The 26,027-nt window shown below is 42.8% G+C and overlaps 1 protein-coding gene and 1 long non-coding RNA gene across 4 annotated transcripts in view; one reads left to right on the forward strand and one right to left on the reverse strand.

The window, feature by feature from the left end:
• Nucleotides 1-26,027, reverse strand: part of slc12a4 (solute carrier family 12 member 4) — a 128,975-nt gene that overhangs the window by 25,988 nt on the left and 76,960 nt on the right. For all 3 annotated transcript variants that reach the window (XM_041191356.1, XM_041191355.1, XM_041191357.1), the window contains 7 exons: nt 23,515-23,689; nt 21,856-21,974; nt 19,056-19,154; nt 18,512-18,631; nt 14,248-14,352; nt 12,751-12,919; nt 4,011-4,206 (listed from right to left, as the gene is read on the reverse strand). In XM_041191356.1, coding sequence (XP_041047290.1) covers nt 4,011-4,206; nt 12,751-12,919; nt 14,248-14,352; nt 18,512-18,631; nt 19,056-19,154; nt 21,856-21,974; nt 23,515-23,689 — 983 coding nt within the window. The remainder of the gene's footprint in view (nt 1-4,010; nt 4,207-12,750; nt 12,920-14,247; nt 14,353-18,511; nt 18,632-19,055; nt 19,155-21,855; nt 21,975-23,514; nt 23,690-26,027) is intronic.
• LOC121279869 overlaps nt 1-26,027 on the forward strand; it is a 46,887-nt gene that overhangs the window by 20,129 nt on the left and 731 nt on the right. The gene's annotated exons all lie outside the window — the stretch shown is intronic.

Consider the following 26,027-nt stretch of genomic DNA (forward strand, 5'->3'; position numbering starts at 1 on the left):
GCCCCGATTAGGGGTGCCGATCGGAAGCACGTCTCCACGCACTTGCTCCTAAGCCTCCCCTCCCAACGGGGAGAAAATTCTGCCCATAAACATTTTTATTATAGCTATCACAGAGACATGGTTGAGGGAAGGGCAGGACTGGCAGCTCAATATCCCTGGATATAGAATCTTCAGGCGAATGTGGTTGGGGGAGAGTTAGGGGTGTAAAAGCGGAGGTGGTATTGCACTATTGATCAAGGGGTCAATTACTGCAATAAGGAGGGATGGTATCTTAGAAGGTTCCTCAAATGAGGCCATATGGGTAGAACTTAAAAACAAAAAGGGGGCAATCACTTTGCTGGGAGTACACTATAGACCTCCAAACAGTCAGAGGGAGATAGAGGAGCAGATTTGTAGGCAAATCTCAGAGAAGTGTAAAATTAATAGGGTAATAATAATAGGGGATTTCAACTTCCCCAATATTAATTGGGATAGTCTTAGTGTGAAAGGCTTAGAGGGGGCAGAATTCTTAAAGTGCATCCAGGAGAGCTTTTTGAGCCAGCACATATAAAATCCTACAAGAGAAGGGGTGGTACTGGGCCTAATCTTAGGGAATGAAGCCTGGCAAGTGGTAGAAGTGTCAGTGGGGGAGCATTTCGGGGATTGTGACCATAGCTCTATAAGATTTAAGGTAGTTATGGAAAAGGGCAAAGATGGACCGGAAATAAAAGTCCTGAATTGGGGGAAGGCCAATTTCAATATGATAGGATCTGGCCAAAGTGGACTGGGAGCAGCTACTTGTAGAAAAGTCTACATCAGACCAGTGGGAGTCATTCAAAAAGGAAATAGCGAGAGTTCAGGGTCAACATGTTCCCGTAAAGTGAAGGGTAGGAACAACAAGTCCAGGGAACCCTGGATGTCAAGGGATATTGAGGATTGAATAAGGAAAAAAAAGGAGGCTTATAGCAGATACAGAGGGCTGAAAACAGCAGAAGCCCTAGAGGAGGACAGAAAGTGTAGCGGGGTACTTGAAAAAGTAATTAGGAAAGTGAAGAGGGAGCATGAGAAAACACTGGCAGGCAAGATAAAGGAAAATCTCAAGGCATTTTATAAATATATTAAGGACAAGAGGATAACCAGGGAAAGAGTCGGGCCCATTAGAGACCAAAGTGGCAATCTGTGCGTGGAGCAGGAAGACATAGATGATTACTTTTCATCTGTGTTCACTATGGAGAAGGACGATGTAGGTGTAGAAATCAGGGAGGGGGACTGTGATATATTTGAACAAATTAGCATTGAGAGGTATTAGTGGTTTTAGTGGGCTTAAAAGTGGATAAATCCCCAGGCCCAGATGAGATGTATCCCAGGCTGCTCTTTGGGGCAAGGGAGGAGATTGCAGGGGCTTTGACACTAATTTTCAGATCCTCTCTGGCCACATGAGAGGTGCCAGAGGACTGGAAGACAGCGAATGTGATACCATTATTAAAGAAGGGTAGTAGGGATAAACCAGGTAATTACAGGCCAGTGAGTCTAACATCAGTGGCAGAGAAACCATTGGAAAAGATTCTGAGGGACAGGATTAATCCCCACCTGGAGAGGCAGGGATTAATCAGGGATAGTCAGCATGGCTTTGTCAGCGGGAGATCATGTCTAACAAATTTGACTGAACTACACTAGTTGTGTAGATGAGGGTAGTGCAGTTGACGTAGTCTACATGGACTTCAGTAAGGCTTTTGACAAGGTCCCATGTGGGAGAATGGTCAAGAAGGTAGGAGCCCATGGGATCCAGGGCAATGTGGCAAATCGGATCCAAATTTGGCTTTGTGGCAGGGGGCAAGAGGGTGATGGTCAAAGAAAAAAGCAAAAAACTGCAGACGCTGGAAATCCGAAACAAGGTTGTTTTTGTGATTGGAAGTCTGTGATGAGTGGTATACCACAGGGATCAGTGCTAGGACCCTTGCTATTGTAGTGTACATTAATGATTTAGACGTGAATATCGATCAGTAAGTTTGCAGATGATGCGAAAATTGGTGTTGTAAATAGTGAGGAGGAAAGCCTTAGATTACAGGACGATATAGATGGGCTGGTAAGATGGGCAGAGCAGTGGCAAATGGAATGTAACGCTGAGAAGTGTGAAGTGGTGAATTTTGGGAGGACTAACATGGCAAGGGGATACAAAATGAATGATAGGGTCCTAGGAAGTACACAGGATCAGAGGGACCTTGGTGTACATGTCCACAGATCCCTGGAGGCAGCAGAACAGGTAGATAAGGTGGTTAAGAAGGCATATGGAATACTTGCCTTTATTAGCCGAGGCATAGAATATAAGAGCAGGGAGGTTATGTTGGAGTTGTACAAAACGCTAGTTAGGCCACAGCTGGATAGGAAGAAACTTTTCCCCTTAGTGGAGGTTCAATAACCAGGGGAAATAGATTTAAGATAAGGGGCAGGGGGTTTAGAGGGAATTTGAGGAAAAGATTTTTCACCCAGAGGGTGGTTGGAATCTGGAACACACTGCCTGAGGGGGTGGTAGAGGCAGGAACCCTCACAACATTTAAGATGCATTTAGATGAGCACTTGAAAAGCTATAGCATACAGGGTTACAGGCCAAGTGCCAGAAAATGGGATTAGAATAGATAGGTGCTTTGTGGCCATGGACATGATGGGCCGAAGGGCCTGTTTCTGTGCTGTATAACTCTATGACTAAGAGTGGCAAGTCCATCAACTGTGAGTAATCAGAATTTAAAAGAAAACGACTTTGAAAAACAATATAGATCCTAGTTTAAGAACATAAGAAATAGGAACAGTAGGTAATTCAGCCCCTTGAGCCTGCACTGCCATTCAATAAGGTCATGGTTGATCTGATCATGGCCTCAACTCCACTTCCTGCCTGTCCCCCATAACCCTTATAGGTCAAAAATCTGTCCAATGCAACCTTGAATATATTTAATGTCCAGCCTCCACTGTTCTCTAGGGTAGAGAATTCCATAGATTATGACCCTCAGAGAAGAAATTCCTCTGCATCCCCGTCTTAAATGGGAGATCCCTTATCTAAAATTATGTGACCTAGTTCTGGATTCTCCCACATCCTCTCAGCATTTAGCCCGTCAAGCTCCCTAAGAACCTTATATGTTTCCCTAAGATCAACTTTTTAGTACATTAAATACTTTAAATATTTAAACTTTTAGTTTTAACGCCCTTGTGCCTAAAAAGCTAAGGGGAGAATTTTTAGCTTGTCGGGCAGCTTGATGAGCGATATTTAGGTCGGCATGCGTGCGCCAGAGTTGGCAGTGGCCCGCCGACATTAAAAGCCTATTAAGACCATTAAAAAGGTAATTGAAACAAATTTTTCACTACCTGTCCAACCCTTTGGTTAGTGAGCAGGCAAAAAGGCCAAAGCGGCCTTTGCATTTTTTGAGGAAACCTCAATTCACGGGCAGGATGAGATTTCCAACAGCAAATAAAAATAAAATAAAAATTTTAAATTTCAGTTGTAACATTTTTAAAATCTTTATTTTTGATGTGTTAAACTGTTCATCTCCCTCAAGGAGCTTTTCCAGCGCGCGCCTGTGTGCATGCGCAAAGTTCGCGCTCGCCCTCCTCTCCCCTCGACTCAGGCAGCGCTAAGTGCTGCCATTCGTGTTTCACGCTAGGTGGGCCTTAATTGGGGAAAAATCCTCCCCTAAATTTTAGGAGCCTCTTCATGGAGCTGCAAAGGGGTGCAGTAAGCAGAAACTTGCCATGGTAATTCATTAGATCTGGAAGCATGATCATTTTTGTGGGCAGTGTCAGCTATACCACAAAATGTTCATGATTCAGCAATTTGAAAATACAATTTGAGTAAGATGTAATTTGTGCTCGAAAATCCTCTATCTTTTGTGTGGAGTGGAAACTACCCTTTTATGTCAAAGAATGCAGAATATTCAAATTGATGATATATGATTACTATAAATCGGAGGGAAAATTCTTTACTTTGGATAATATTGAAATACGAAGAAATACAAGAAAATTAAGATGCTAATAAATCTTACCTATAAATGTTTTCCAAGCCCTGGGATCTTCACTCTGTCTCCAGCCGTAAGGCCAACCCATAACAACCGAATTATGCTTCATTCCACCGAGTCCACATGATTGAATTAAATGTGCTATACCCTCTCGCACCTTTGAAGAAACTACAATCTGGCAAAATCCTTTGACCTTTTCAATTGCCATCATATTTTTGATTGTCTAGATTGAGAAACGAATGAAAATGGAGAATGTAACTTGACATAAAACTTGATATAAATATAAGTTGCTGCTCCGATATTTTACGGAGCTTTACCGCCATTAACAGTTCTACTTTGAAATGGCCAAAGAATATCATTAAGTATGCTCTGGAGGAATTGGCTATATTTGGTGCACTTAGTTATACAATCTCCAACTGGGAATTTAACTGAAGTAATAATAGTTGTCTTTTCTAGAGAGTCTTTGAATAGTTTTGCATAAACAATTAAAAAATATATACAAAATACAGATCATTTCAAAGAATCCTAGGAATTATAGAAAATATGACACCTATTCTATGAATTTAAAAATATCAGACTCCTTGCTTCTGCACAGAGTCCATTTTCAGCAGAATGCACCTATAATGCATTGTGGGAGAAGCAATTTTTCCTAAATACATTACTTTAAAGAAAGGTAATTAATTTTAAATTGATTTATTCCTCCCTTCATCCACAGCTCCAAAAAAAAAGATTTGACATACTGCTGCAAAGACAAATCCAACCCTGCCAATTACCAGCCCATCAATCTGTTCTCAATTGCCAGCAAGGTGGTGGAACTTGTCATTTTCAGCCTATTAAGCAGCACATACCAATAACCTGCTCATTAATGCTCAGCTTGGATTCTGCCAGGACTACTCTGTTCTTGATCTCATTACAGCCTTGGTTCAAACCTAGACAAAAGTCCTGAATTCCAGGGGAGTGCTAAGAGAATGAATGCCCTTGGTGGCAAGGCAGCATCTGGCATTTTGTGGCATCAAGCAGCTCCAGCAAATTTGAACTCAATGGGAATTGTGGAAAAACTCTGCACTGACTGCAGTCAAATGTAACTCTTTCGAGTATGCAGTCAAATGTAGCACAAAGGAAGATATTTGTGGTTGTTTGTAGTCAATCATCTCAACCCCAGGACATTGCTGCAAGAGTTCCTCATGGCAATGAATTAGGTTCACCATCTTCAGCTGCTTTACTAATGATCTTTTTTCAATCATAAGACCAAAAGTAGGAATATTTGCTGATGATACAACAGTGTTCAGTTCCATTTGAAACTCCACAGAGAATGCAGCTGTCTGTGCCCACATGAAGCAAGCCCTGGACAACATTCAGTCTTGAGCCAATAAGTGGCAAGTAACATTCCTGCCATACAAGTGCCAGGCAATGACCATCTGTAACAAGAGAGCCTAACCACCTACCCATGGCATTCAACAGGATTAAAAATATCACCAAATCCCTCACCATCAACTTCCTGAGGTTACCAATGACCAAAAACTGAACTAGCCAAATAAATACAGTGGATATAAGAACAGGTTAGAGGATGGGTATTCTGCAGCGAGTGGTTCTTGTCACCCAAAGCCTTTCTACCATCTACAAAGCACAAATCATTATTGTGATGGAATCATATCCACTTGCCTGCATGAGTGCAGGTCCAATAACACAAGAAGCATGACACCATCCAGGACAAAGCAGTCTACTTCATTGGCACCCCATTTACTCACTCCACCACCAGCACATCATGGCTGCATGTATACCATCTGCAAGATACACTGCAGCAATTTGCTAAGGTTTCTTTGACTAGGCCTCTGAAACCACCAAGTTCTATTTCCTAGAAAGGCAAGGGTGGCAGACATATGGCAAGACCATCATCGCCAAGTTCTCTCGCAATTCATACATCGCTCTGACTTGGAAATCTATTACCATTCCTTCATTGTTGCCAGACAAAAGTCCTGGAATTCCTTCCTAACAGCACTGTGGGTGTACCCACACCTGATGGACTGCAGTAGTTCAAAAGGATAGCTCACCACAATTTTCTTGAGGGCTGTTAGGGATGAGCAATAGATGCTAGCTTTGTCAGTGATGCCCACACCTCATGGGTGAATAAAAGAAGCATCAGAATATTTGAATACTCCCTGGATCACGCAAGGGTATACAGGGCCACATGAGAGCAGGCTGAAAGACCAAGTTGCTGATCCTGGAATTAGAGGGCAGCTGGTCATAAAAATGTACTCCCTTCAGTCAAACATAAGGTTGGTTCATCTCAAAAGATGTGGTGATAATAACATCTTCTGATTCTCCTTTCTGTTGGAAGATCATTAAGTACATGGGGTTGGGATTTTGTTTTATCTCAGTTCATCTGACCTTTGCTTTCAAAAGAAATTATGTTAAAGTGAGTTATAAATCTATAAAAGCATCTCTACCCTCACAACTCATTAAGATTTATTTGTAAATAATTACATACGAAGGCAGCTTCTTGTGAAAAATGCAAATTCCATTGGATGATGCCGGAAACAATTTTATTCTTTTCTCTAACCGTCTTGGCAGCTGTGATACGAGATCTCTATGCCACTATTATGCACTTTACCATTTAGTACAACAATAGTCTTTATCTCAATCTCTGCACATGATTAAAGAAATGTTTGAAGTTAACACTGAATGCCAAAAATGAAAAGCGCTCTATTTCCCAGCATTGAAACTGTTAATTTTGATAAGCACAGGAAGTTATGCAAGAACCCTGTCATGAAGCTATTAATGTATATAATATTTTTGTAAAATATTTTTCTTTTAAATTAGAGGTTTAGTCTGCGGGTGTGTCTTAACTGGATTGAAGCCAGCTAGTCTGGGTGCTTTGATGGGTACTAGTTTTGATATGGAAGAGAGATAGCGTGTATTTGCATTTTTTGAAGAGAGAATTCAAGTGGAGTGAAAACTTGATGCCTATCTAGCAGATATCAAGCCATATGTTTATATTACTAATAAAATTGGTTCTACGAAAGGGGTTTCATTGTTAAAAGGTAAAGTTCAACAAAGAGGCTGGTGAGACAATGGGCAGAATTTTCCATTTGTCAGTCAGGCGGGCCCGACCGACTCAGTGGCGGGCGATTGTCGCTGGCAAAATGAGCCACGCCGCCATTTTCCGCGGGCAGACCAATTGAGGCCTGCCCAGTGGGTAAGTGACTCCCATGGAGAACGGAAAAATAGTCACGGAGGCAGGCGGCCTCAGACTGCCGGTTCCAATGGTGAACCGGCAGCCTGCATAAAGAGTGGCCAGGCAGCCTGCTTGAGACAGTGTACCATGGCCACTCATGAAGAGAGGGAGGGAGGACTGATTGCACAGCAGCATGAGCAGGAGGAGGCCAGCGAGGGGCCACTGTACCTCCCGATTTTCTGATGCATGCCTTGCTGTCCTCCTCCAAGAGGTGTCTATCCATCGGCACCTGCTGTATCCGGAGGATGGGAGGAGGAGGGCCCCCTATGTCACCAGCCAGGCGTGGGAGGAGGTGGGTGACACTGTCAGTGCCTATGATGATGTGCGGTGCACTGGCACCCAGTGCAGAAAAAGATTCAATGATTTGCTGCATTCTGAACGGGTGAGTGCCATGTCGGTCTTGGCCATTTGACTCAGAAGGTATCCTTAGCCTTTGAGCCCCCCCCCCCCACCGCGTCTTGCTGTCTTTGCTGCATAGGGCATCTGGTGCACGCTGGGTGGGCAAACGGGTACTGACCATGCTTACATTAACCTTAGTGGTTATGGAGAAGAAGGGTTCTCCCCGCAGCATATGTTGGTATTTGTGGCATTTGAGTAGTCTGGGGGCAACCTGCAGGGGAGGCCGCTAGACACATACTCAGAACTCCAACACATGTCATATTGATGGTAATGAGATGGTGCAAGGGGTGCCTCAAGGTGTTTTGGCCAAGTGCCATCTGCTGGCATTGGCGCCGCACCTAGTTGCGCATCCTTGCCATTGGCGCTAAGACCCGAGTGCTATTCAAAGTGATGGATGCCGGATGTGTCCAAGGTGGCCGTTGGGGGAGGGGGTTGGGACCAGTCGTACTATCTTCTGGGGACTGATCACCAGTAGTGTGGACAGGAGCCGCTGGAAGCCTCAGATGGGCCACTGTGGTTGGGGTGCGGCGTGCGCATGCAGAGCACATGAGCGACCAGTCCCAATAATCCTCTTCTCTGTTTTGCAGGCAAAATGTCAGCACAATGCACTGGAGTGCCAGAGGACTGGAGATGAGTGCACCCTCCTCCAGCGCCTCACAACCTTTGAAGAACAGGCCATGGAGCTGGGCAGGAGGCAGGAGGCCAGGGCAGCCGGGGGCAGTGACGCTGGGGTCCAGCGGCCAGGTATTTGAGGTCCACAGTTCCATCCACTCTGTCTGCCCACCAACCAAACCACTGATAGTTGCTGCAATCGTTAATGCTGAAACAATGCTCATTCACAGACTGAGACACTCTGACATGCAGGTCATACAGAAGGGACCCTCGTCCCCTTGAGGATTTGCATCTCCACCACCTTCCAAAGTCACCTTATCCCATTTGTGACCACTATCACCATGGTCTAACATGCCACTGGATTGCTGCTGCACAGCCAAAGTCTTACTGCATCTTAGGGGGTTTGGGACCTCCACCACCCTTTCAGCCAGTGCACCCCATATTACTTTTCCAAAAGGTCCTCAGCACCTCAGCTAAGAACCTCATGGCACTCAACTTAGATAAATGCCACCATGTTACTCATCCCTGCGCCAAGAGGAAATGTTGCTTTCTGCCCACCCAGTCCATGCCCCTCCTTACGGAATGAAGGCTAATAATGTGACCTCTAATGCAATCTTCTGTGATGCATGGCAAATGTCGCAACTGTTTGCGATGTTTCCTCAGCCCCACAACTACCCAGGCCACAATGCATCCAGGTCAGGTACCTCTGCACTCTCCACGCTCCAATGGTACATAACATGCCACGTGGCATTCCTGAGGCCATCTGATCAGCCTGTCTGCATGTGCGTTTAATAGTTGGGGCTCCTCTTCAATCTTTTCCACCCCACCAATGTTTGTCTCCTTAGGGTCTTGAAGGATGTGCGACTTATGAGGCTGGGGGTGGGGGGGGAAGGGATGAAAGGCTGAACTGAATGTACGCTAACTGATGCACTGTCCTTGTTGTTAATTTCAGCATCACCACCAGAGTGACACGCATCTTGACACCGCAGCCACCCCTCCACACCTGAGGGCCAACATGTGCAACTTGCAGCACATAATTTCAGCCAGCCAAACACCAGCGCAGACACACACACCTCGGTGGGGACTTTATCGTCGGCTAGTGTCCCGGGTCACGATGGAAAGGGCACATCACAATTGCTGGAGGAGATGGTAGGAGCAGAGAGTGCCGATGGCGCCAGCAGCCGGAGGGCTGCAGGGGATGAAGCACATGCTGAGTCTGGCACTGATGACGTGCCTTGGGAGTTGGCCCCAATGCAGTAGCTGCATGACAGGTGGCAGGAAGTGCGTTTGCACCTGGCAGGGTTGCATGAGGGAATGCTTCAGTTGGTCTCTAGCGACAGAGGAGTCCAGGCAGAGTGCACGTGAAGATTTGACCCTCAGGGCAGAGCTTCAGTCTTCCTCCAATGAGAGACTGGCAACTCTCATAGATAGGGGACTCAATCAGATGGAACATCTTATGATTAGGATACTCTCTGACCTGCAAGCCCTCACAGCAGTACTGGCCAAGTGGTCATTCCCAATGTGGGAGATATTGTGGGCACCAAGTATCGGTGCTTGGTGCCCATGCATCTGCGGTGAGCAGGGAGGTCGAAAGGAACCTCACATCGGTGCAACAACTGTTTATCGTCACTAGGAGCTCCGGATGAGGGCAGCAGCTCTTCCGCCCCTCTGCCAGTCAATGTTTCTTCCCTTGAGGCTGCGACAATTGGGGAAGTGCCAGTTCAGGAACTGGCCACTGCCTCCCAGGCGGAGCCATCACAGGCTCCACGGGAGGCCAATAGGACAGCAGAGTCAGCAGGCTGTCTCTCAAGCCACTCTGAATGATGGGGCGGCACCTAGACGTAGCACCCAAAAACATAAGCATAAGGCACGTTAGGCACTCCATGGGTATGTCACTGGTGATTTTGTGTTGGCCCTAGATTAGGGACCCAAATTGTTCTCATTGCAATGGAGAATTGTTTGCTTTTCTTTTGGACATAATAAAGTCCACTTTTGTTACCATGGCTGAGGGTGTTTTGTTTGTGGTGCATTTTTCTTTTTCACATATATATCATGAGTGTTTGAGTGGACATTGATGTTTCTGTACTAAGCCCATAGTACAGCTGTCTCAAGGGAGACAGTCAACTATATCTGTCAGATGATTGGCCCTGAGATCTCCCCTAACTGTGTGGGTGGATTCCCCATGCCAGCGGCTCTGAAGCTCACGGTTGCCCTCCACTTCTAGGCCTCTGGCTCCTTCCAGGGCTCGGTGGGTGAAAAGGTGGAAGATGTGGCACCTAAGTGCAACGTGTGGAAATGCCAGGCAATGCTGTTCCTGCTGATCCATGTGTGTGGAGCTAGCTGAAGGTCCTTTGGATTAAATTATCCCAGGTGTCTCTGCCTCCTTGGTGTAAATGCGAGTTGGCGTGCTGCCCCTCATCATCGCCCTGTGCTTCCTCATCCTCGGAGCCATTGCTGGATTCATCATGTGCAGCCTCATCCAGGGCATCAAGGTTTTCATCGTCAATTCCATCCCCCTTTTCCAGCGCAAGATTGTGCAGAGCGCAGCATTCTACCGCTATCAGAGATTCGCAATCTGGGGGGTACTGGAGTGCTCCACCTGAGCACATCTTGAGCAGATCGATGGCTCTCTCCACCACAGCTCTTGTGGTGCCCTGGCTCCTATTGTATCGCTGCTCAGCTTCTGCTCTTGGACGGCGTAGTGGTGCCATGAGCCACTTTCACAGGGGATAGCCCTTATCACCCAGCAGCCAGCCATCTAGCACAGCTGGAGCACTGAAGAGCCCCGACACCTGGGAGTGTCTGAAGATGTAGGCGTCGTGGGAGTTGCCTGGGTACCTTGCACAGATTTGCAGAATCAGCATCCTGTGATCACACATTATCTGCACGTTCATGGAGTGGAACCCTTCCTGTTGACGAAAGCACTGGGCTTACCTGCTGATGCCTTGATGGCAACATGTGTGCAGTCTATTGCACCCTCTATGTGGGGGAAGCCAGCAATGGCCACGAAGCCTCTGGTTCACTGTGCCTGACTTGCCTGGTCGCAGGGGAAGTGGATGAAGGTAGATACTCATCTGAACAGAGCATCTGTAACCTGCTTGACACAAGTGTGTTCAGCTGATTGGGAGACACCGCAAAGATCACCCACCGAGCCCTGGAAGGAGCCAGAGGCATAGAAGTGGAGGGCAACTGTGAGCTTCAGAGCCGCTGGCATGGGGAATCCACCCACACAGTTAGGGGAGATCTCAGGGCCAATCATCTGACAGATATAGTTGACTGTCTCCCTTGAGAGTTGCAGCCTCCTTCGGCACTGCACCTCAGTCATACTGAGGTAGCTGCTTCGCCGCCTGTATACCCCGGCAGCAGGATTGTGGCATCTTCTGCAGCCCCTTCCACCTTGGACAACCTCTTGGCTCTGCGCCGCTTGTGCCTGCACCTGGCCACCCAAAGGTGGCTCCCTTGGAGGCTGATTGTCCAGTCCTGGCTTCCTTCTTATTCTATCCTTCCTTTCCTCCTCAGGGGAGCTGCCTCCAGTGGAGAGGTCAGAACCCATACCCCCAGGAGGCCTCTGGAAAGCTGCAGGCCCATGAAAGAATGCTGTCTGCAGACTGACTGGTTTCAAAGTACACAAAAAACTCTTGGAAATCGATGAGAATGGCTAACAATCACACAGGCAACTTTAAAACACTTTCAGCAATTAACCCTACGTGGAAAACATGAACAACCTTTCTGAGTCCACATTTCCCTACACTGCACGAGTTTTATTAAAAAAATCTCCTACCCGCCTGCCCGTTGGGCCTGTGCGCTGACCCGAAGTTCACACGGGCCCCTCAAAATCCAGGACAATTGGCAAGTTAAGGGCCTTAACGAGGCCTTCAATTAATGGCGGACGAATGCCCCGCTGCTGAGCGTGCTCGCTGACTGAAATATCATGATGCCGCGCGTTGACGTCGGCACGCTTGCGCAACATTTTAAGCACTGACATGCGGGCTCCTCCACCCACACATCTGCTGGAAAATTCTGGCCAGTGAAAATTTGAATTCAATCAGTGGTGGTAATATAACTTCAGTAGTTTTCGGGTGTACAGAGCAGAGACAATGTAAGATCAAAAGGCAGCTGCAGGCCTCCAACTGGCTCCACCGTGAAAAGAGCCTCTTTTTGAATTTGTAAGGCGAAAATGCTTTGCCTGGTGTTTATTTAAGTCCAAGGGCTGCTGTTGCCTTAATGGAGGTTAGCTTGGGAATTTGTTAAAAGTTATGATAGTAGTAATTTGTAGCCATGTGTATGTATTTTAACCCGCGTAAATTGATAAAACGTTAAATAAAATGTTTCAATTAGTTTAGTGTACAGCCTCAAGAACTGGTGGTCTGATTCCTGAATTTAGAGTTGCATTGCAAACATAACACTTAAATTATAGGTTATGACAATTGTTTAAAGTTTCTCTCTGGGAATTTTAAAAACTCTGATTTACCAACTGCATCGGTCATAACAACACAAAAATCATAGAATTTCAAATCATACTTGTTCAGCGGCTTGTGCTTCTCCATAATTTTCCAAGAAATTTCCTTGGATAACAGAGCCAACAATTGTAAGACCTTTGCCAGCTTTTAACTGAGAGGCAAATGTTAGCAATCTGGGATGCTTCACGTGCAGGTCTTCATCTAGTTTCAGCATAACTAATAATTGAGGCCTAGGAAAAAAATTTAAGAATTATTGGGATAATTCAAAATAAATTTAGCTTATACGAATGCTGAGCATTGTCAGGGTTAAAACAGAAAGAGTTGAAATAGAGTGGAGTAATATTGGTGAGGAAGAAAAAAAAGTGCCCTTCAATCTTCATTAAAGGACTTCCCCCAAACTGAATAATAAAATAGCAGACTTTAGTTGGGTGGCAATTAATAACCAAAGGACCTAACTAGCTGCGTTTCCCAAAATTATCATTAAAAGTGTGGCCTAATAGGAATCTTAGCAGTCAATAAATTAAACAAAGCTCCACTTCAGCACACTGGCAGGCAATCCTAGAATGAACGAAATAAATATCAGCACTGATCATGCTAAAGAAAGAGAACATGCAAGCAAGAGGGAAGAAGGGAGAAGCTGAGTGTGCTGGGTCAGTCGGCACCCCCAAACATAATTAGATCAATGAAATTGAAACTGAATAGCCCAGTATAAATTTATGTTAGAAACTTTTATTGAAAACAATTGAAAAATTAAAACATAAATGAATTTTTAAAAAAATTACGAAACAGCTTCAGATGGCTGTGGATGGAGCCCAGAGTTGTAGCTTGGAGGTTCTGTGCACATTTAGCATGGGAGGCCCCCTCCCCCCAACTCCCCACCGAGTTTGTTCCACTATCCAATGAGATCATGCCTAATCTGTGACCTAACTCCACATACCCACCTTTGCCCCATATCCTCAATATATTTGTTAACCAAGAAGTTTAGAACTCTCTTCCACAAATGACAATTGATGTCAGATATATTTTTAACAACTGATCTAATGTCAATTGTCATTTGTGGAATAGAGTTCTAAAATTCCAACACTCTTTGCATGTAGAAGTGTTTCCTAATTACACTCCTGAACGGTCTGGCTCTAATTTTTAGAGGTATTCCTAAATAAGAAGCTGACAAAATGTGAAAAGACCACTGGCTCACTTACTAAAGTATGAATAGTCTTCATGAGTAGGACAAAATGACTGTAGCTTTGTTTTAGCTTAATAGATAATTGTGAGAGGAAAAATAATGACACGGCTATGTATTTATATCAAAGATAGAAGAATACTTGCAAAATGGAGAATAACATGAAACATGCCAGAGCTTAAACCTAAACACAATAGTTACAATTCAAAATAGGTTCAGATTGGGGTTATGAACCATTCATAGACAAGGATTTGTGTCAGGTTTAAAATAAATGTGTTCATGTTTATATAATGCTCTTATACAGTCAAGCTTTATACCATCTTATTAGTTACTCTGTGGTTGCATAATGCAAGCTCTAAATTGACTGCATTATTTTACCTCCAGTTCTTCGTGTGAGGTGGACCTTCTTCCAATCTCAGCAATGCATAACGAGCTGCACTTAAGGACAGGCCCCGAATACCATCACCCCATTCCTTCTCTGCACTGTAAAAAAAGACATAATTAATCTGTTCTTTTCATACTATCCAATATCATTAAAATATCTAAAATAATATTGAACTGACATTTACATCATCCTTGAGTTTCAATATTTGAAAGCATTAAAATATAAAAATTTGCATTGAAGTGATCCAACTGCTAAGATAATTGCAGCAAAATATCCACCATCAGCAGAGCTTGAATCTAGCTGAAATCATGACACAAAAGGCTCTGGTTGCTGGTGTAAGCAAAGACATTTAGGTAGTATCAAATTTGTTTCTCATGGTAGAAGTCCATAGTAGAAAGCTGACTTGAACTGAGCAAAGCCAATTTCTCCCCTTGAGGTGGACAATCCCTTGGGACCATTAAATAGGTAAATACCTTAATCCTGAGATATGAGACAGTTTCAAGGGTAGTACCCATGGGGAAGGTGAAGTTCTGCTCCAGATTGCTCCCAAAATGCCTCTCATGGAACTTGAGTTATTCTCTCTTGACCTTATACTTAAGAAAAGGCTGCTTTTGCTGCCAATGCATGTGCAGTTGTACAGCTTCACTCCCTGATGTCATTGCGAGTGACAGTGATCCGAACTATACTCATTCCCCCAACCTCAGTGTGATACTTCTCCTCTCCATTTAGTTTCTAATTTTTCTAGGATTTTGAAAACAGAAAGGGCTACTTTATTCAGAACAAAATGCAATGCCCATTTTCACCTAGGTAATTTCTTTTAGCTTTATATTTTTCTATGGCATAAACCTATTTCAAATAAGTGAGCATGTACATAGACGATGGAGACTTCAAACTCCCTTTAAAATGCAATAGAGCAGATTTTCATGTTCCTACTTCTCAGGCTCCTGAAACACCTGCACACAGCCACAAAGATTAAAAATAGGTTGGGAAATTGGCTGGCTCCCTTATGGATATGTGATCCTCGTCATCTGATTTTTCTTGATGCTCTGTACCTCGATGATTCAATATGCCCAAGTCAGGAACACAAAAATCTGTACCAATTTTTTGAAAAATTCAGTTAGAATGCTGAATATATAGATTATGTTTTATCCAATCTGAAATTCTGAGTGGCAATTTAAATTTGTGTTGTTTTCCATTGTCAGCAAGATTCAGCTTTAAGTTTTCTGCACATGCGCAGATGGGTGTCAGTGTCCATCTTGCATTGGCAGGAGACACAATGGGCAGAATTTAGCCCTTGATGGCAGGTGGGCCCCACCGGCTCGGCGGCGGGTAGGCAGTTGAATTCTGCCGCTGAAACGAGCCCCGCTGCCATTTTGAGTGGGCGGGCCAATTAAAGCCCACCCAGCGGGCCACCTGACGGGAAGCGCTATGCGCTTCCTGTTGTGCGGGGGGAGGATATTCCCCAACATCAAAGTGCGCTCTTTCGCACATATGCGTGAAAGAGTGCACTGCTCCCTGAGGTTAAGTGCTGTCTCAGGGAGAGTGCTGACAGTTTGATGAAATTAAAAAATAGAAAAATAAAAAAATTAACATGTCCCCTCATGTGACAATGTCACACGAGATGGGACATGTTAATAAATATGACTAAAACTTTATTAAAGTTTTTAAAAACAGACATGAAACCTCATCTCACCAGTGGATGAAGGTTCATGTTTCTCAGAAGCCTGCTGGGGCTCCTGGCCTGCCTGCCAGCCTTAAGGTTGGACGGGCAGGGCCTTTAATTGTCTTAATTATCTTGTCAATGGCCTCAATTGGCCATTGACAGATCGGCGGGCAGACAGCTGATTTTGCCGTCCGCTCACCTTCCTGAATATTTAAATGGGGGAAATGATGTTGGGGGTTCCTCCTGACATCATCCCACTTCAGCGAGTGGGTCCCGCCCCCAAATCACCGATGGAAAAATTCTGGCCAGTGTTAAGAAAAAATTACTCTTCTTTTCCTCTCCTCCCAGTACCACCACAACCTCCCATTGTTAAGGGGGAAAATCACAAAACAAATTCTGTGATACTCCAAAGGGCATCATTTACGACGACTATAACCTGCTCATGGGTTTGGTTCTGTAAAGGAGAGAATGAACTGGTCAAGAGTTGGGATTTTGATACGCTGCCTGGAAAAGCTTCTGCTGGACTCTGTTACGTTGCTCTTTACATTATTTTGGGGCTTACTGATTGGTCTACTGATTTGGAGCTGCTTGTACGTCAGCCCGGAATAAGCTACAAAAGCAGTATTGACAACAAGTGCCGCATGTTAGACTTATTATTCACTGCTTCTCCAGTGATGAATTACTCCACAATTTGCTGGAAAAATAACACATCACAGTGACTACAGCAGTGGATCTGGAATGATGCCCAGTTAAAAATTTGTTTTGCTTGTTGATTTCTGTAGAAATTTCAACCTAATGGGCAGAATTTTCCCCTTGGTGGGAGTGCTCAGCAGGATGGGCGGGGAAGTCAGGAAGCCAACTGCCACCCACGATCGGGATCGGGTCACAATTTCACACTGGCGGGCTAAATAAGGCCCGCTCAGCTTGGAACGCAAGCAGTACCATGCAGCAGTACCTGTGTTGGCGGGGGGAGGGGGAGGAGGGTGAGTGTGGCCTAGTGTGAACTTCATGCATGCGCATGTAAGAGCACTTCAATCTCCGAGGCATGGAGCTGCCTCAGGAAGATGAAGCGCTGTTTAAAAAAAATGAGAAAAATAAAAATGTCCTAAAACATGTCCCCTCTGTCACATGAGCAGGGACATGTTTTTAATTAAAGTGTAAAATTTTTATTTTATTTATATTTGCTTTAGGAAACCTCATCCCGCTTGTGGATGAGGTTTCCTAAAAAGTTCAAAGGCCTCTTGGCGTTTTCGCCTGCCTGCCAAACATAAGGTTGGATGGATGGGCAGTGTAAATTTGAATTTAATGACTCTTTAATGGCTTTAATAGGCCTTTTAGTTGTCGGCGGGTGTGCTGCTAACTCTGGTGTGCGCCCATCGAACGAAATATCGCAGGACTACACGATGACTTCAGGACGCTCGCCTGAAATCATCGCGCGTAATTTTACATTTAGCTGAGTCAGGTGTGCACCCGTCCACCGAGCTCAATATTCTGCCCAATGTATTAATTTATATTCAGCCATTCTGAAAATATATAAACAGAGATAAATATTGACTTAATATTGCCAGAAGGGTATGGTAACATAGTGGTTAGTTTACTGAGCTGCAATCTAGAGGCTGGACTAATGACCACATGAGTTTATTGAACATGACAGCAAGTGGAGAACTTAAATTCAGTTAATTAAATAAATCTGGAATATAAAGCTAGTATTAGTAAAGATGATGATGAAACTACTGGCTTAACATAAAATTCCATCTGGTCCTTCAGGGAAGGGAATTTACTGTCAAAATTTATTTTTTACATTCTTTTGGAGCCTACTGAATTAGTCTACTGATTTGGAGATGCTTGTACATCAGCCCGGAATAAACTACAAAAGCAGTATTGATGACAAGTGCCACAAATTAGGCTTATTATTCACTGCTTCACCACTGGTGAATTACTCCACAATGCAACTCCAGACCCACAGTGATGTGGTTGGCTCTTAATGCCCTCTGAATTGGCCTAATAAGCCACTCAGCTATATTCATGTAACTGGGCTCACTATCAGCTTCAAGGGCAATTAGGGATAAGCAATAAATTACCAGCGACAACCACATCCAGTGAATGAAGAAAAACAAGAACAGATCTTCAGCAACTTGTATTGTATCACAAGGCTCTGGCCTGGGAGATGTGAATTTTAGAAAGAGAGCTTTACTATATCCCAATTGACATTAGAAAGCAATTGCAGAACCAGTGTAGAAAATAGGGCCTTAATTTTATGCCAGCAGGATTTTACAGTCTCGCTGAAGTCAATGGCATTTAGAATGGCTCGGCACATTTTTTGGCCCCATCTCCGCTGAGATGGGGTGGTAAAGTTTCACCCTAGTAATTGCAAGATGCAATTTCATGATGTTTGGCGCAGTATTATTATGGCACAAATTCCGACCCATCACTTTAAGAGAAAAGCTCCCGAATTAAATTGTTTTGGCCCTTAAAGTTATGCATCTCTTTATAACTATATTCAAAAATAAGACCAGAGAACTTCATCTTGAGGAATTAAGAAAATCTCAGGCATCACGTGGTCAAGAAAAACCTCTAAACCTTTTAGTACTCACCCTTGGTATTCAATGTATTTGTATATCATTCCTGCAATTACCATTGCCACAAGAGCATAATACCATGAAGAAATGAACATAAGGGCAATGCACATGCTCATACCTAAAAATGACAAAGCCCTACAAGAAAAAAACAGTAAATTAAAATTCACCTTTATAAAATTGTGCATTTTACATGACTTAGATTTAACAGTTGATTACAAGCAGGGAGAACTAATGATCCAAAGATAATTTTAAAATTACTTTTATTAAGCATCCATATGCTGTGATCAACTGACAAAAACAAATCAAACTTATTCCCATCCATGTGCACTCAAACTCAACTGCCGAAAACTGTATAGATTCCCCTCTGTATGAATCTGATTGATGTACTACTTCATAAATACCACAAATCATCTTGACCTGTAAACCCTGAGGTTAACCGTTCAAAAATATTGATTGAAGGGTAAAAGATGCTAATAAAATGTTCATCTGGCTTCTCACTTAAAAAAAAATAAACATGTAGAGTAGAAGATACATTTAATACCCTTTAACGTGTTCTTACCAGTGATAGTATTTAAATCTTGGACGCCAGTTGGGAGTTCGTAGAAGTGTTTGCACCGCACAAGCCAAGTTTACAAACAAATAGCACATTAAGAAAAACCTGAAAAATAGGAACAAGAATATAACTGTATAATTATAAAATCAAGCATAAGCCAGATACTATGGCCTTGATCACCTCCTTCTGCACTGTAAACTTTATGGACCTCTTTTTCCCATTTAACAGTTAACAATTAAAAAAGAACAGAAAAATGTGATGCGTGAATATTGTTAATTTAGAATCATGTATGACAACAGCAAAGAAAGAGGGCATTTGGCCTATTGTGTCTGAGCCACGTCTCTGCAAGAGCAACTCAGTTTGTCCCAATCCCTCACCTTCTCCCTGAAAAACATTTTCTATTCAGATAATTATCCAATTCCCTTTGTAGGATATAACTGCCTCCAATACACTCAAAGGCAGTGAATTCCAGATCCTAAACATTGCTGCATAAGGAAGTTTATCTTCATGCTGCCTTTGGTTCTTTAGTCATTCACCTTAAACTGGTGTCCTCTGATTCGCAACCTTCCACCAACGGGAACAGTTTCTCTCTATCTACTCTGTTAAGGCCCCCTATGATTTTGAACGCCTCTATCAAATCTCCTCTCAACTATCTCTTCTCCAAGGAGAGCAGCCCCAGCCTCTCCAATCCATCCACATAACTGAAGACCATCATCCCTAGAATGATTATTATCAATCTTTTTTGCACCTTATCTGCTGCTTTTACATCCTTCCTAAAGTCTGATGCCCAGGATTGGACTCAACACTCCAGCTCAGGCTGAATCAGAGTTTTATCAAATTTTATCATAATGTCCTTGCTTTTGTACTCTATGCCTCTATTTAAAAATCCCAGGATCCTGTATGCCTTATTAACCAATTTTTCAACCTATCCTCCCATCTTTAATGATTTGTGGAGATATATCCCAGTCCCTCTGCTCCTGCAACCCCTTTAGAACTATATTTTATATAGTTCTTCTCACCAAAACATGTCACTTTAAACTTCTCTGCATTAAATTTCATCTGTCATCTGTTCTTCCATTCCACCAGTCTGCCTGTGTCCTCTTGAAGTATATCACCAACCTCCTCAAAGTTCACAATACTTCCAAGTTGTGTCATGTGCCAACTTCTTAGTTGCTCATGCTGTACCATACAAGCTGCAATTGTTAATTTAAAATTACTTTCCATTTGAATATGTTTTAATTCTTCAGTCTTAGTTCTCCATTGTCTTTCCTTGCATTTATTCCATTTTCACTTTCTCCACAGCCAAATTCAGAAGTTCTAATTTCATTTTTTCAGTACCTTGTGATTATTTTTATATATAAGTACAGACAATTAAATAACTAAGTTAACTGAGGTAAAACAGCCAAAAATTCTTAAAAGCATCATTAATTAATAAGTTTACATAAGTAAACAAAAGAAACAACTGAAACCACTGCTTGATGAACAAAGCCCAATCCCAAAGGTCATTAGGAAAGTTCCTCAAGCCCAAAGACCTACAAGAAAGTCAAACATAAGCGAAAAGAACAGGATAGAGAGATTGGGGCAGAGTAGTAAGGATAGACTGGCCATTAGAAGGACAATGCGCAGTCTCCTGTGAAGTACAATGCACAAACTGAAGTGCTGTTCAGGGGCAAAATCTCTTTTGCATGTTTTTGTCTCATACTCTTCGCCCTTGAGGTATTTGCCATTCATTCATGTTAGCTTGAAGGGTGTAAAAAATAAGCCACAGTCATGGCCACAGACATCATCAGTACAGTTACTGACTCAATTTGTTTGGAATCACATGCTGCAGAGTAACATCTAAACTCCCCGTATATCGTAGATGCCAACAGAAAATAAATTTTATTCAAAGCAAATTTGGACTTTTTCCCTTCTCCAGCACTCTAGCTACTGGGCTCCCTTTCTCCAGGTGCTGTGTTCACTTGCACTGTTTCCTACACTTGTTTACTTCTATTTAAAATATCTTTCATTTTCCGCTCTTTTCTGAATTTCTCTGCTTTCCCTATTCTATAATTTCATTTTCCAGCTTAATTTCAATACCATACCCATCTGGTTTTCTACAAGAAATGCCCAAGGAAGTAATTTCCCATAGAGAGCTGAAGTAAAGGAATTCAGAGTTTAGTAGCATTTTGAAATTATTCCCCAAACAGAATCAGAAGCTGCGAAACAATTTTGAAATGTACAGTTAAATTTGGTGTGAATTTGTAAGTTGATATAATGCAGAAAGATCTGCAAATGCAATAACACTAAAGCAAATACAGCTGTAAGATTAGCTACAATGCCCGAGATCCTGTCACTCATCTTGATTAGATGCTGATCAAAAATGATTATTTTAATTGCCAAAGTCTAATGATCCAAAGCACAGAATAAAAAACTGGAAGAGTTCCTCCTGTTGTTACCATTTATGCAAATATATTGAGTACTAAACCAAAATGACCAAGAGAACAAATTTGAACAAGCAAATGTTAAGCTCCCACCTTAGAGAACTGTATATGCAGGCTTTTATTTACTCACATAATGATGTACGTGTTCTGCCTAGTGTCCAATGCTAGGTTTTGGATATCTCTTGATTAACTTTGAAATTAATAGATACTTTATTTTTTAAAAATCCAGAAAAAAGAGGGGAAAGGCAAGGAAAATATTTTTAATAATGGAAGTGAAGAGATGCAGAAGACAGTGAAACGCAAGACTTTTGAAAAATTAAAATTTACAACAGTGATTGATTCAAAATGGAAATGAAAGTTTTTAAATAAGAAATTTCACTTACATTGAGAGAATGGGAGCCACCATATCAAGAGAAGCTATCAGAATTCCAAGTTCAGCTATAATAGCTGTTAAAAGCAGGGCCCAGGTCGGCTCACCATTGACTTTTCCATTGCCAAACACCTGCAATATTAAAGATACCAACAAAATTTTAAAATTCAAAATCATAAATGTAAGGTCACATTATTTCTGATTCATTTCATCACCTTTTCAAAAATTCTTAATTCAGGGAAACTGACACCAGTTAAAATAATTGTTACCAAAATAGAAGATGTCAAATATTTTGAGACATTGTGATGTGGAAAGCATCAGATAAAATGCATGCGTTTTCTTTACTGAAGCTATAAATTCTGATACACTATCTAGAGTGTACACAGGGTATTAAAAAAAGCTACATTTTATGCTTTAAAAATCCTTTGATGAGATACTATAAACCTCTGATATTTGGTAGAGAAACCAAAATGACAGTGAAGAAAAGAAAGACCACACCATCTACAAGATGCACTGCAGGAATTCAACAAGGCTCCTTCGACAGCACCTTCCAAACCCATGACCACCACCATCTAGAAGGACAAGGGCAACAGACAGATGGGAACACCACCACCTGGAGTTCCCCTCCAAGTCACTCACCACCCTGACTTGAAAATATATCACTGTTCCTTCACTGTTGCTGGGTCAAAATCCTGGAACTCCCTTCCTAACAGCACTGTGGGTATTCCTACACCAATGGACTACAGTGGTTCAAGAAGGCAGCTCACCACCACCTTCTCAAGGGCAACAAGGGATGGGCAATAAATGCTGACCCAGCCAGTGAAGCCCACGTCCCGTGAATGAATAAACAAAAACCAAGGCAAAGAAGTGAATTTAAAATATCTTTGAAAAGAATTTTTGCTCTGAACTGTTATGCATCAAAGTTTTTATACCTAATCATTAATCACAATTTATTAACATGGAGATATCTGCTGAGCCAAACTTATTGAAAGTGGTTTATTTCTTTGAGAAAAAGTGAGATAGAAACGGGAAATGAGCTCAGAAGAAGGGAAATTGAAACTTGTGTGACTGACCTATTACTAAACTGCTACCTGACCGGCTGAGTATTTCTGGCATTTTCTGTTTAATTATAAAAGAAATTAGACACTGAAGAGTTGAAACATTTTGAAATGTTGCTTTTCATGTGGCATTTGTTCTTATTAAATTTTGAAATGGCAGCTAATGAGCAGTCTTTGCTCCTGCTCACCAGTTATATGGACAAGGACCAACTATCAACAATGAAAAATAGGGCCAGCTATCATTCCCAATAAAACTAATTTGAGAACAAGTCAAAGGTTTACTGTTATTGTTTTTGCTGAAAAAACTGGAATTTTTTTTGTAATGATTAATCTTTCAATTATTGGAACATGTGAAATGAAGTTTAAATGAGCCAGGGAGTGTACATGGGGACAGCTTGAAGATGTGTCAGGGAGAGGCAGCTGGAAAAATATACTCCAGAACTTATTTAAGGAATTTTGAACTTTCTATACGTAAAAAATACAATTGTAAGTTGCCATTAATTACTCAGCACAAACTGCAAATTAATTTGTACAAACACTGCCCTAAAAATATATATTCCAGAGGTTACAGCAGCAAGAAGGCTTAATCAAAACAAATATATAGTTGTACGAACCCGTAGGAAAGGGATGATATTGTCTTTAGCTATGGCTTGCAACAAGCGTGGAGCCCCAGTTAAGCTCTGTAACCCAGCTCCACATGTAGAGAAAAAGGAACCTATCACAATAACCCAAGGAGAAGGCCAGGCCAGAGTTCCAACAACTAGATTATTATTCAGGGCATCACCATACCTGGAGAGGAAAAAGAATTACAAAACAATTTTATTATACATATATGGAACATTTTCAACAACAAACAAAGGAAAATAGCTTCTTCAGTGTTAAGAGAGAGGGGGCAGGCACATGAGATAGAGAGAGAGAGAGAGCGCGGGCACATGTGAGAGGGGGAGGGGAAAGGGGGAGAGGGGGAGGGGAGGGAGGTGAGGGGGTGGGCACGTATGTGTGTGAAAGAGAGGGGACGGGCAAGTGAGAGAGAAAAAGAGAGGGGGGAGGGAGGTGAGGGGGCAGGTACGTGTGTGTAAAAGAGAGGGGAGGGACATATGAAGGGAAAAAAGAGAGGGACAGGCATGTGAGAGAGAAAAAGAGAGGGGGAGGGAGGGGGAAAGGGGGAGGGGGAGGGAGGTGAGGGGGCAGGCACGTATGTGTGTGAAAGAGAGGGGATGGGCATATGAGAGAGAAAAAGAGAGGGGGGAAGAGGGGGAAGGGGGAGGGGCAGGGGAGGGGGCAGGTACGTATGTGTGTGAAAGAGAGGGGAGGGACACGAGAGAGAAAAAGAGAGAGGGGAGGGAGGGGGGGAAAAGAGGGAGGAGAGGGGCATGTATGTGTGTGTGAGACGGAGGGCATGGGCACGTGAGAGAGGGCACAGGCACATGAGAGGGAGAGGGGGAGGGGGCGCGGGCGGGCGGCAGCGGATGAGAGTGCGTGAGCGGGAGTGAGGGAAAGAGTAAGTGAGAGAGAGAGATTGTGAGAAAGTGAGAGAGAGAGAGAGAGGGGGGCAGAGAGATGGAGAGTGTGTGTGTGTGAGAGAAAGAGAATTTTTTTCAATTTTTTTCTGGTATGTAAGCTCACACATTTCTATTATCATCCCTGCAAACCTTCTCTGAACTCTCTCCAGTGCCTCTATATCCTATTTATGATGTGGCGACCAGACGGCACACAGCACTCTTAAGTGTGGTCCAATCAAGGTTCGATACAGGTTAAACATAACTTCCTTACTTTTTAGTTTTAACCCTCTAGAAATAAACCTAGTGCTTGGTTGTTTTTTTTAAAAAAGGCCTTGCTAACCTGTGGTACAACTTATAGTGATTGGATATTTGTACTTAGAAACCCCTTTGTTCTTCTACCCCACTTAGACTGCACCTTCCATGTGATGTGATCTCCCTATTCTTCCTATCCAAATGCACTACCTCATGTAAGATTATTAGGTAATGAACCAGAATACTAATTGTTAAAATCTAACTTTATTATTAGAAACTAACATCTAACTTTACTATACTACCAAGACAATTTTGTAATAAAGTGTGAAAACTTACAAGCAGGCACAATTTGGAAAAGATCCCAAGATAGAGGGACTCTGGGAGTTTATGTCAAGTTTTGCTGGTTACTGTAGCAAAAAGCTGAGAATTTGAAGCCTGTCTGTGAGAAACTGCTTGCGTAAGAATGGAATATAGATGTCTCTCTTTACAAGATAAGAAACCTCAGATGAGATATGGGGGTAAATACAAAATGCATTATGTAAATATGTAACGTTAGCAATAGTCACAAACTATTCCAGGTAGGCCAAGTAAAGCATGATCGCCATGAGGCTGAAAATGATTGGGGAGAAGGCGGAGGGGTGTCAATTGGATAAGAGCCAGGATAAAATAAGATGCATTGATCAGATTCGCACAGTGGAGAAATCTAGAAAACAAGAGACAAGGAAGCAGGAGAGAAAGAGAGAAACAGAAGAAGAGCCTGAAGACTAAAAACTGCAAGAAGAGAAGCCATTGTGCGCTCCTCAGTCATATGAGAAGTATATAGCTGTGTTATACTGTAAATCGCTGCCTGAGTTTATTGCTATAGTTTACCTGAAAACTTAATAAACTTGTTCTATCTCATTAAAGTAGTCACATGATTGAACGTTTTGCCAGTCCATTCCCATAACAGTGAAGGGCTCAAAACCCCCTAAAATGAGCAGTAGCATCCAGGTAGGACTGGCTAGGTCGTGAGTACTTTTTTGGAAATAGTCAAAGTTTTGAGATAGCAAGTTTGGCCAGCATGCATCTTGGGAGGGAAAATCTTTGGGGAGCGTGGAGACTTTGACGGATTCATCAGCAAATAAAGGCACTTACACAAGAACAGATAAAGTCACGTCATCCAAAAATGTTAAATAGATCTTCAAGCAGAAACTACAGTTTATCCAAGATATGATACGCCAGAAGTTTTTAAAAAGTGGGAGGATGAGAGGCCATCTTATTTCCAGCCTCAATTTTGTACTCAGAGTTGATGCGATTATTAATTGGAAAGGTCAGGAGGTACAGCAACTGAACCAGTAGGTTCAGAATTTGGAGCTGTCCAAAAAGTGAATGAC

The sequence above is a fragment of the Carcharodon carcharias genome, chromosome 7 (assembly GCF_017639515.1).
Source record: "Carcharodon carcharias isolate sCarCar2 chromosome 7, sCarCar2.pri, whole genome shotgun sequence".
Classification (NCBI taxonomy): Eukaryota; Metazoa; Chordata; class Chondrichthyes; order Lamniformes; family Lamnidae; genus Carcharodon; species Carcharodon carcharias.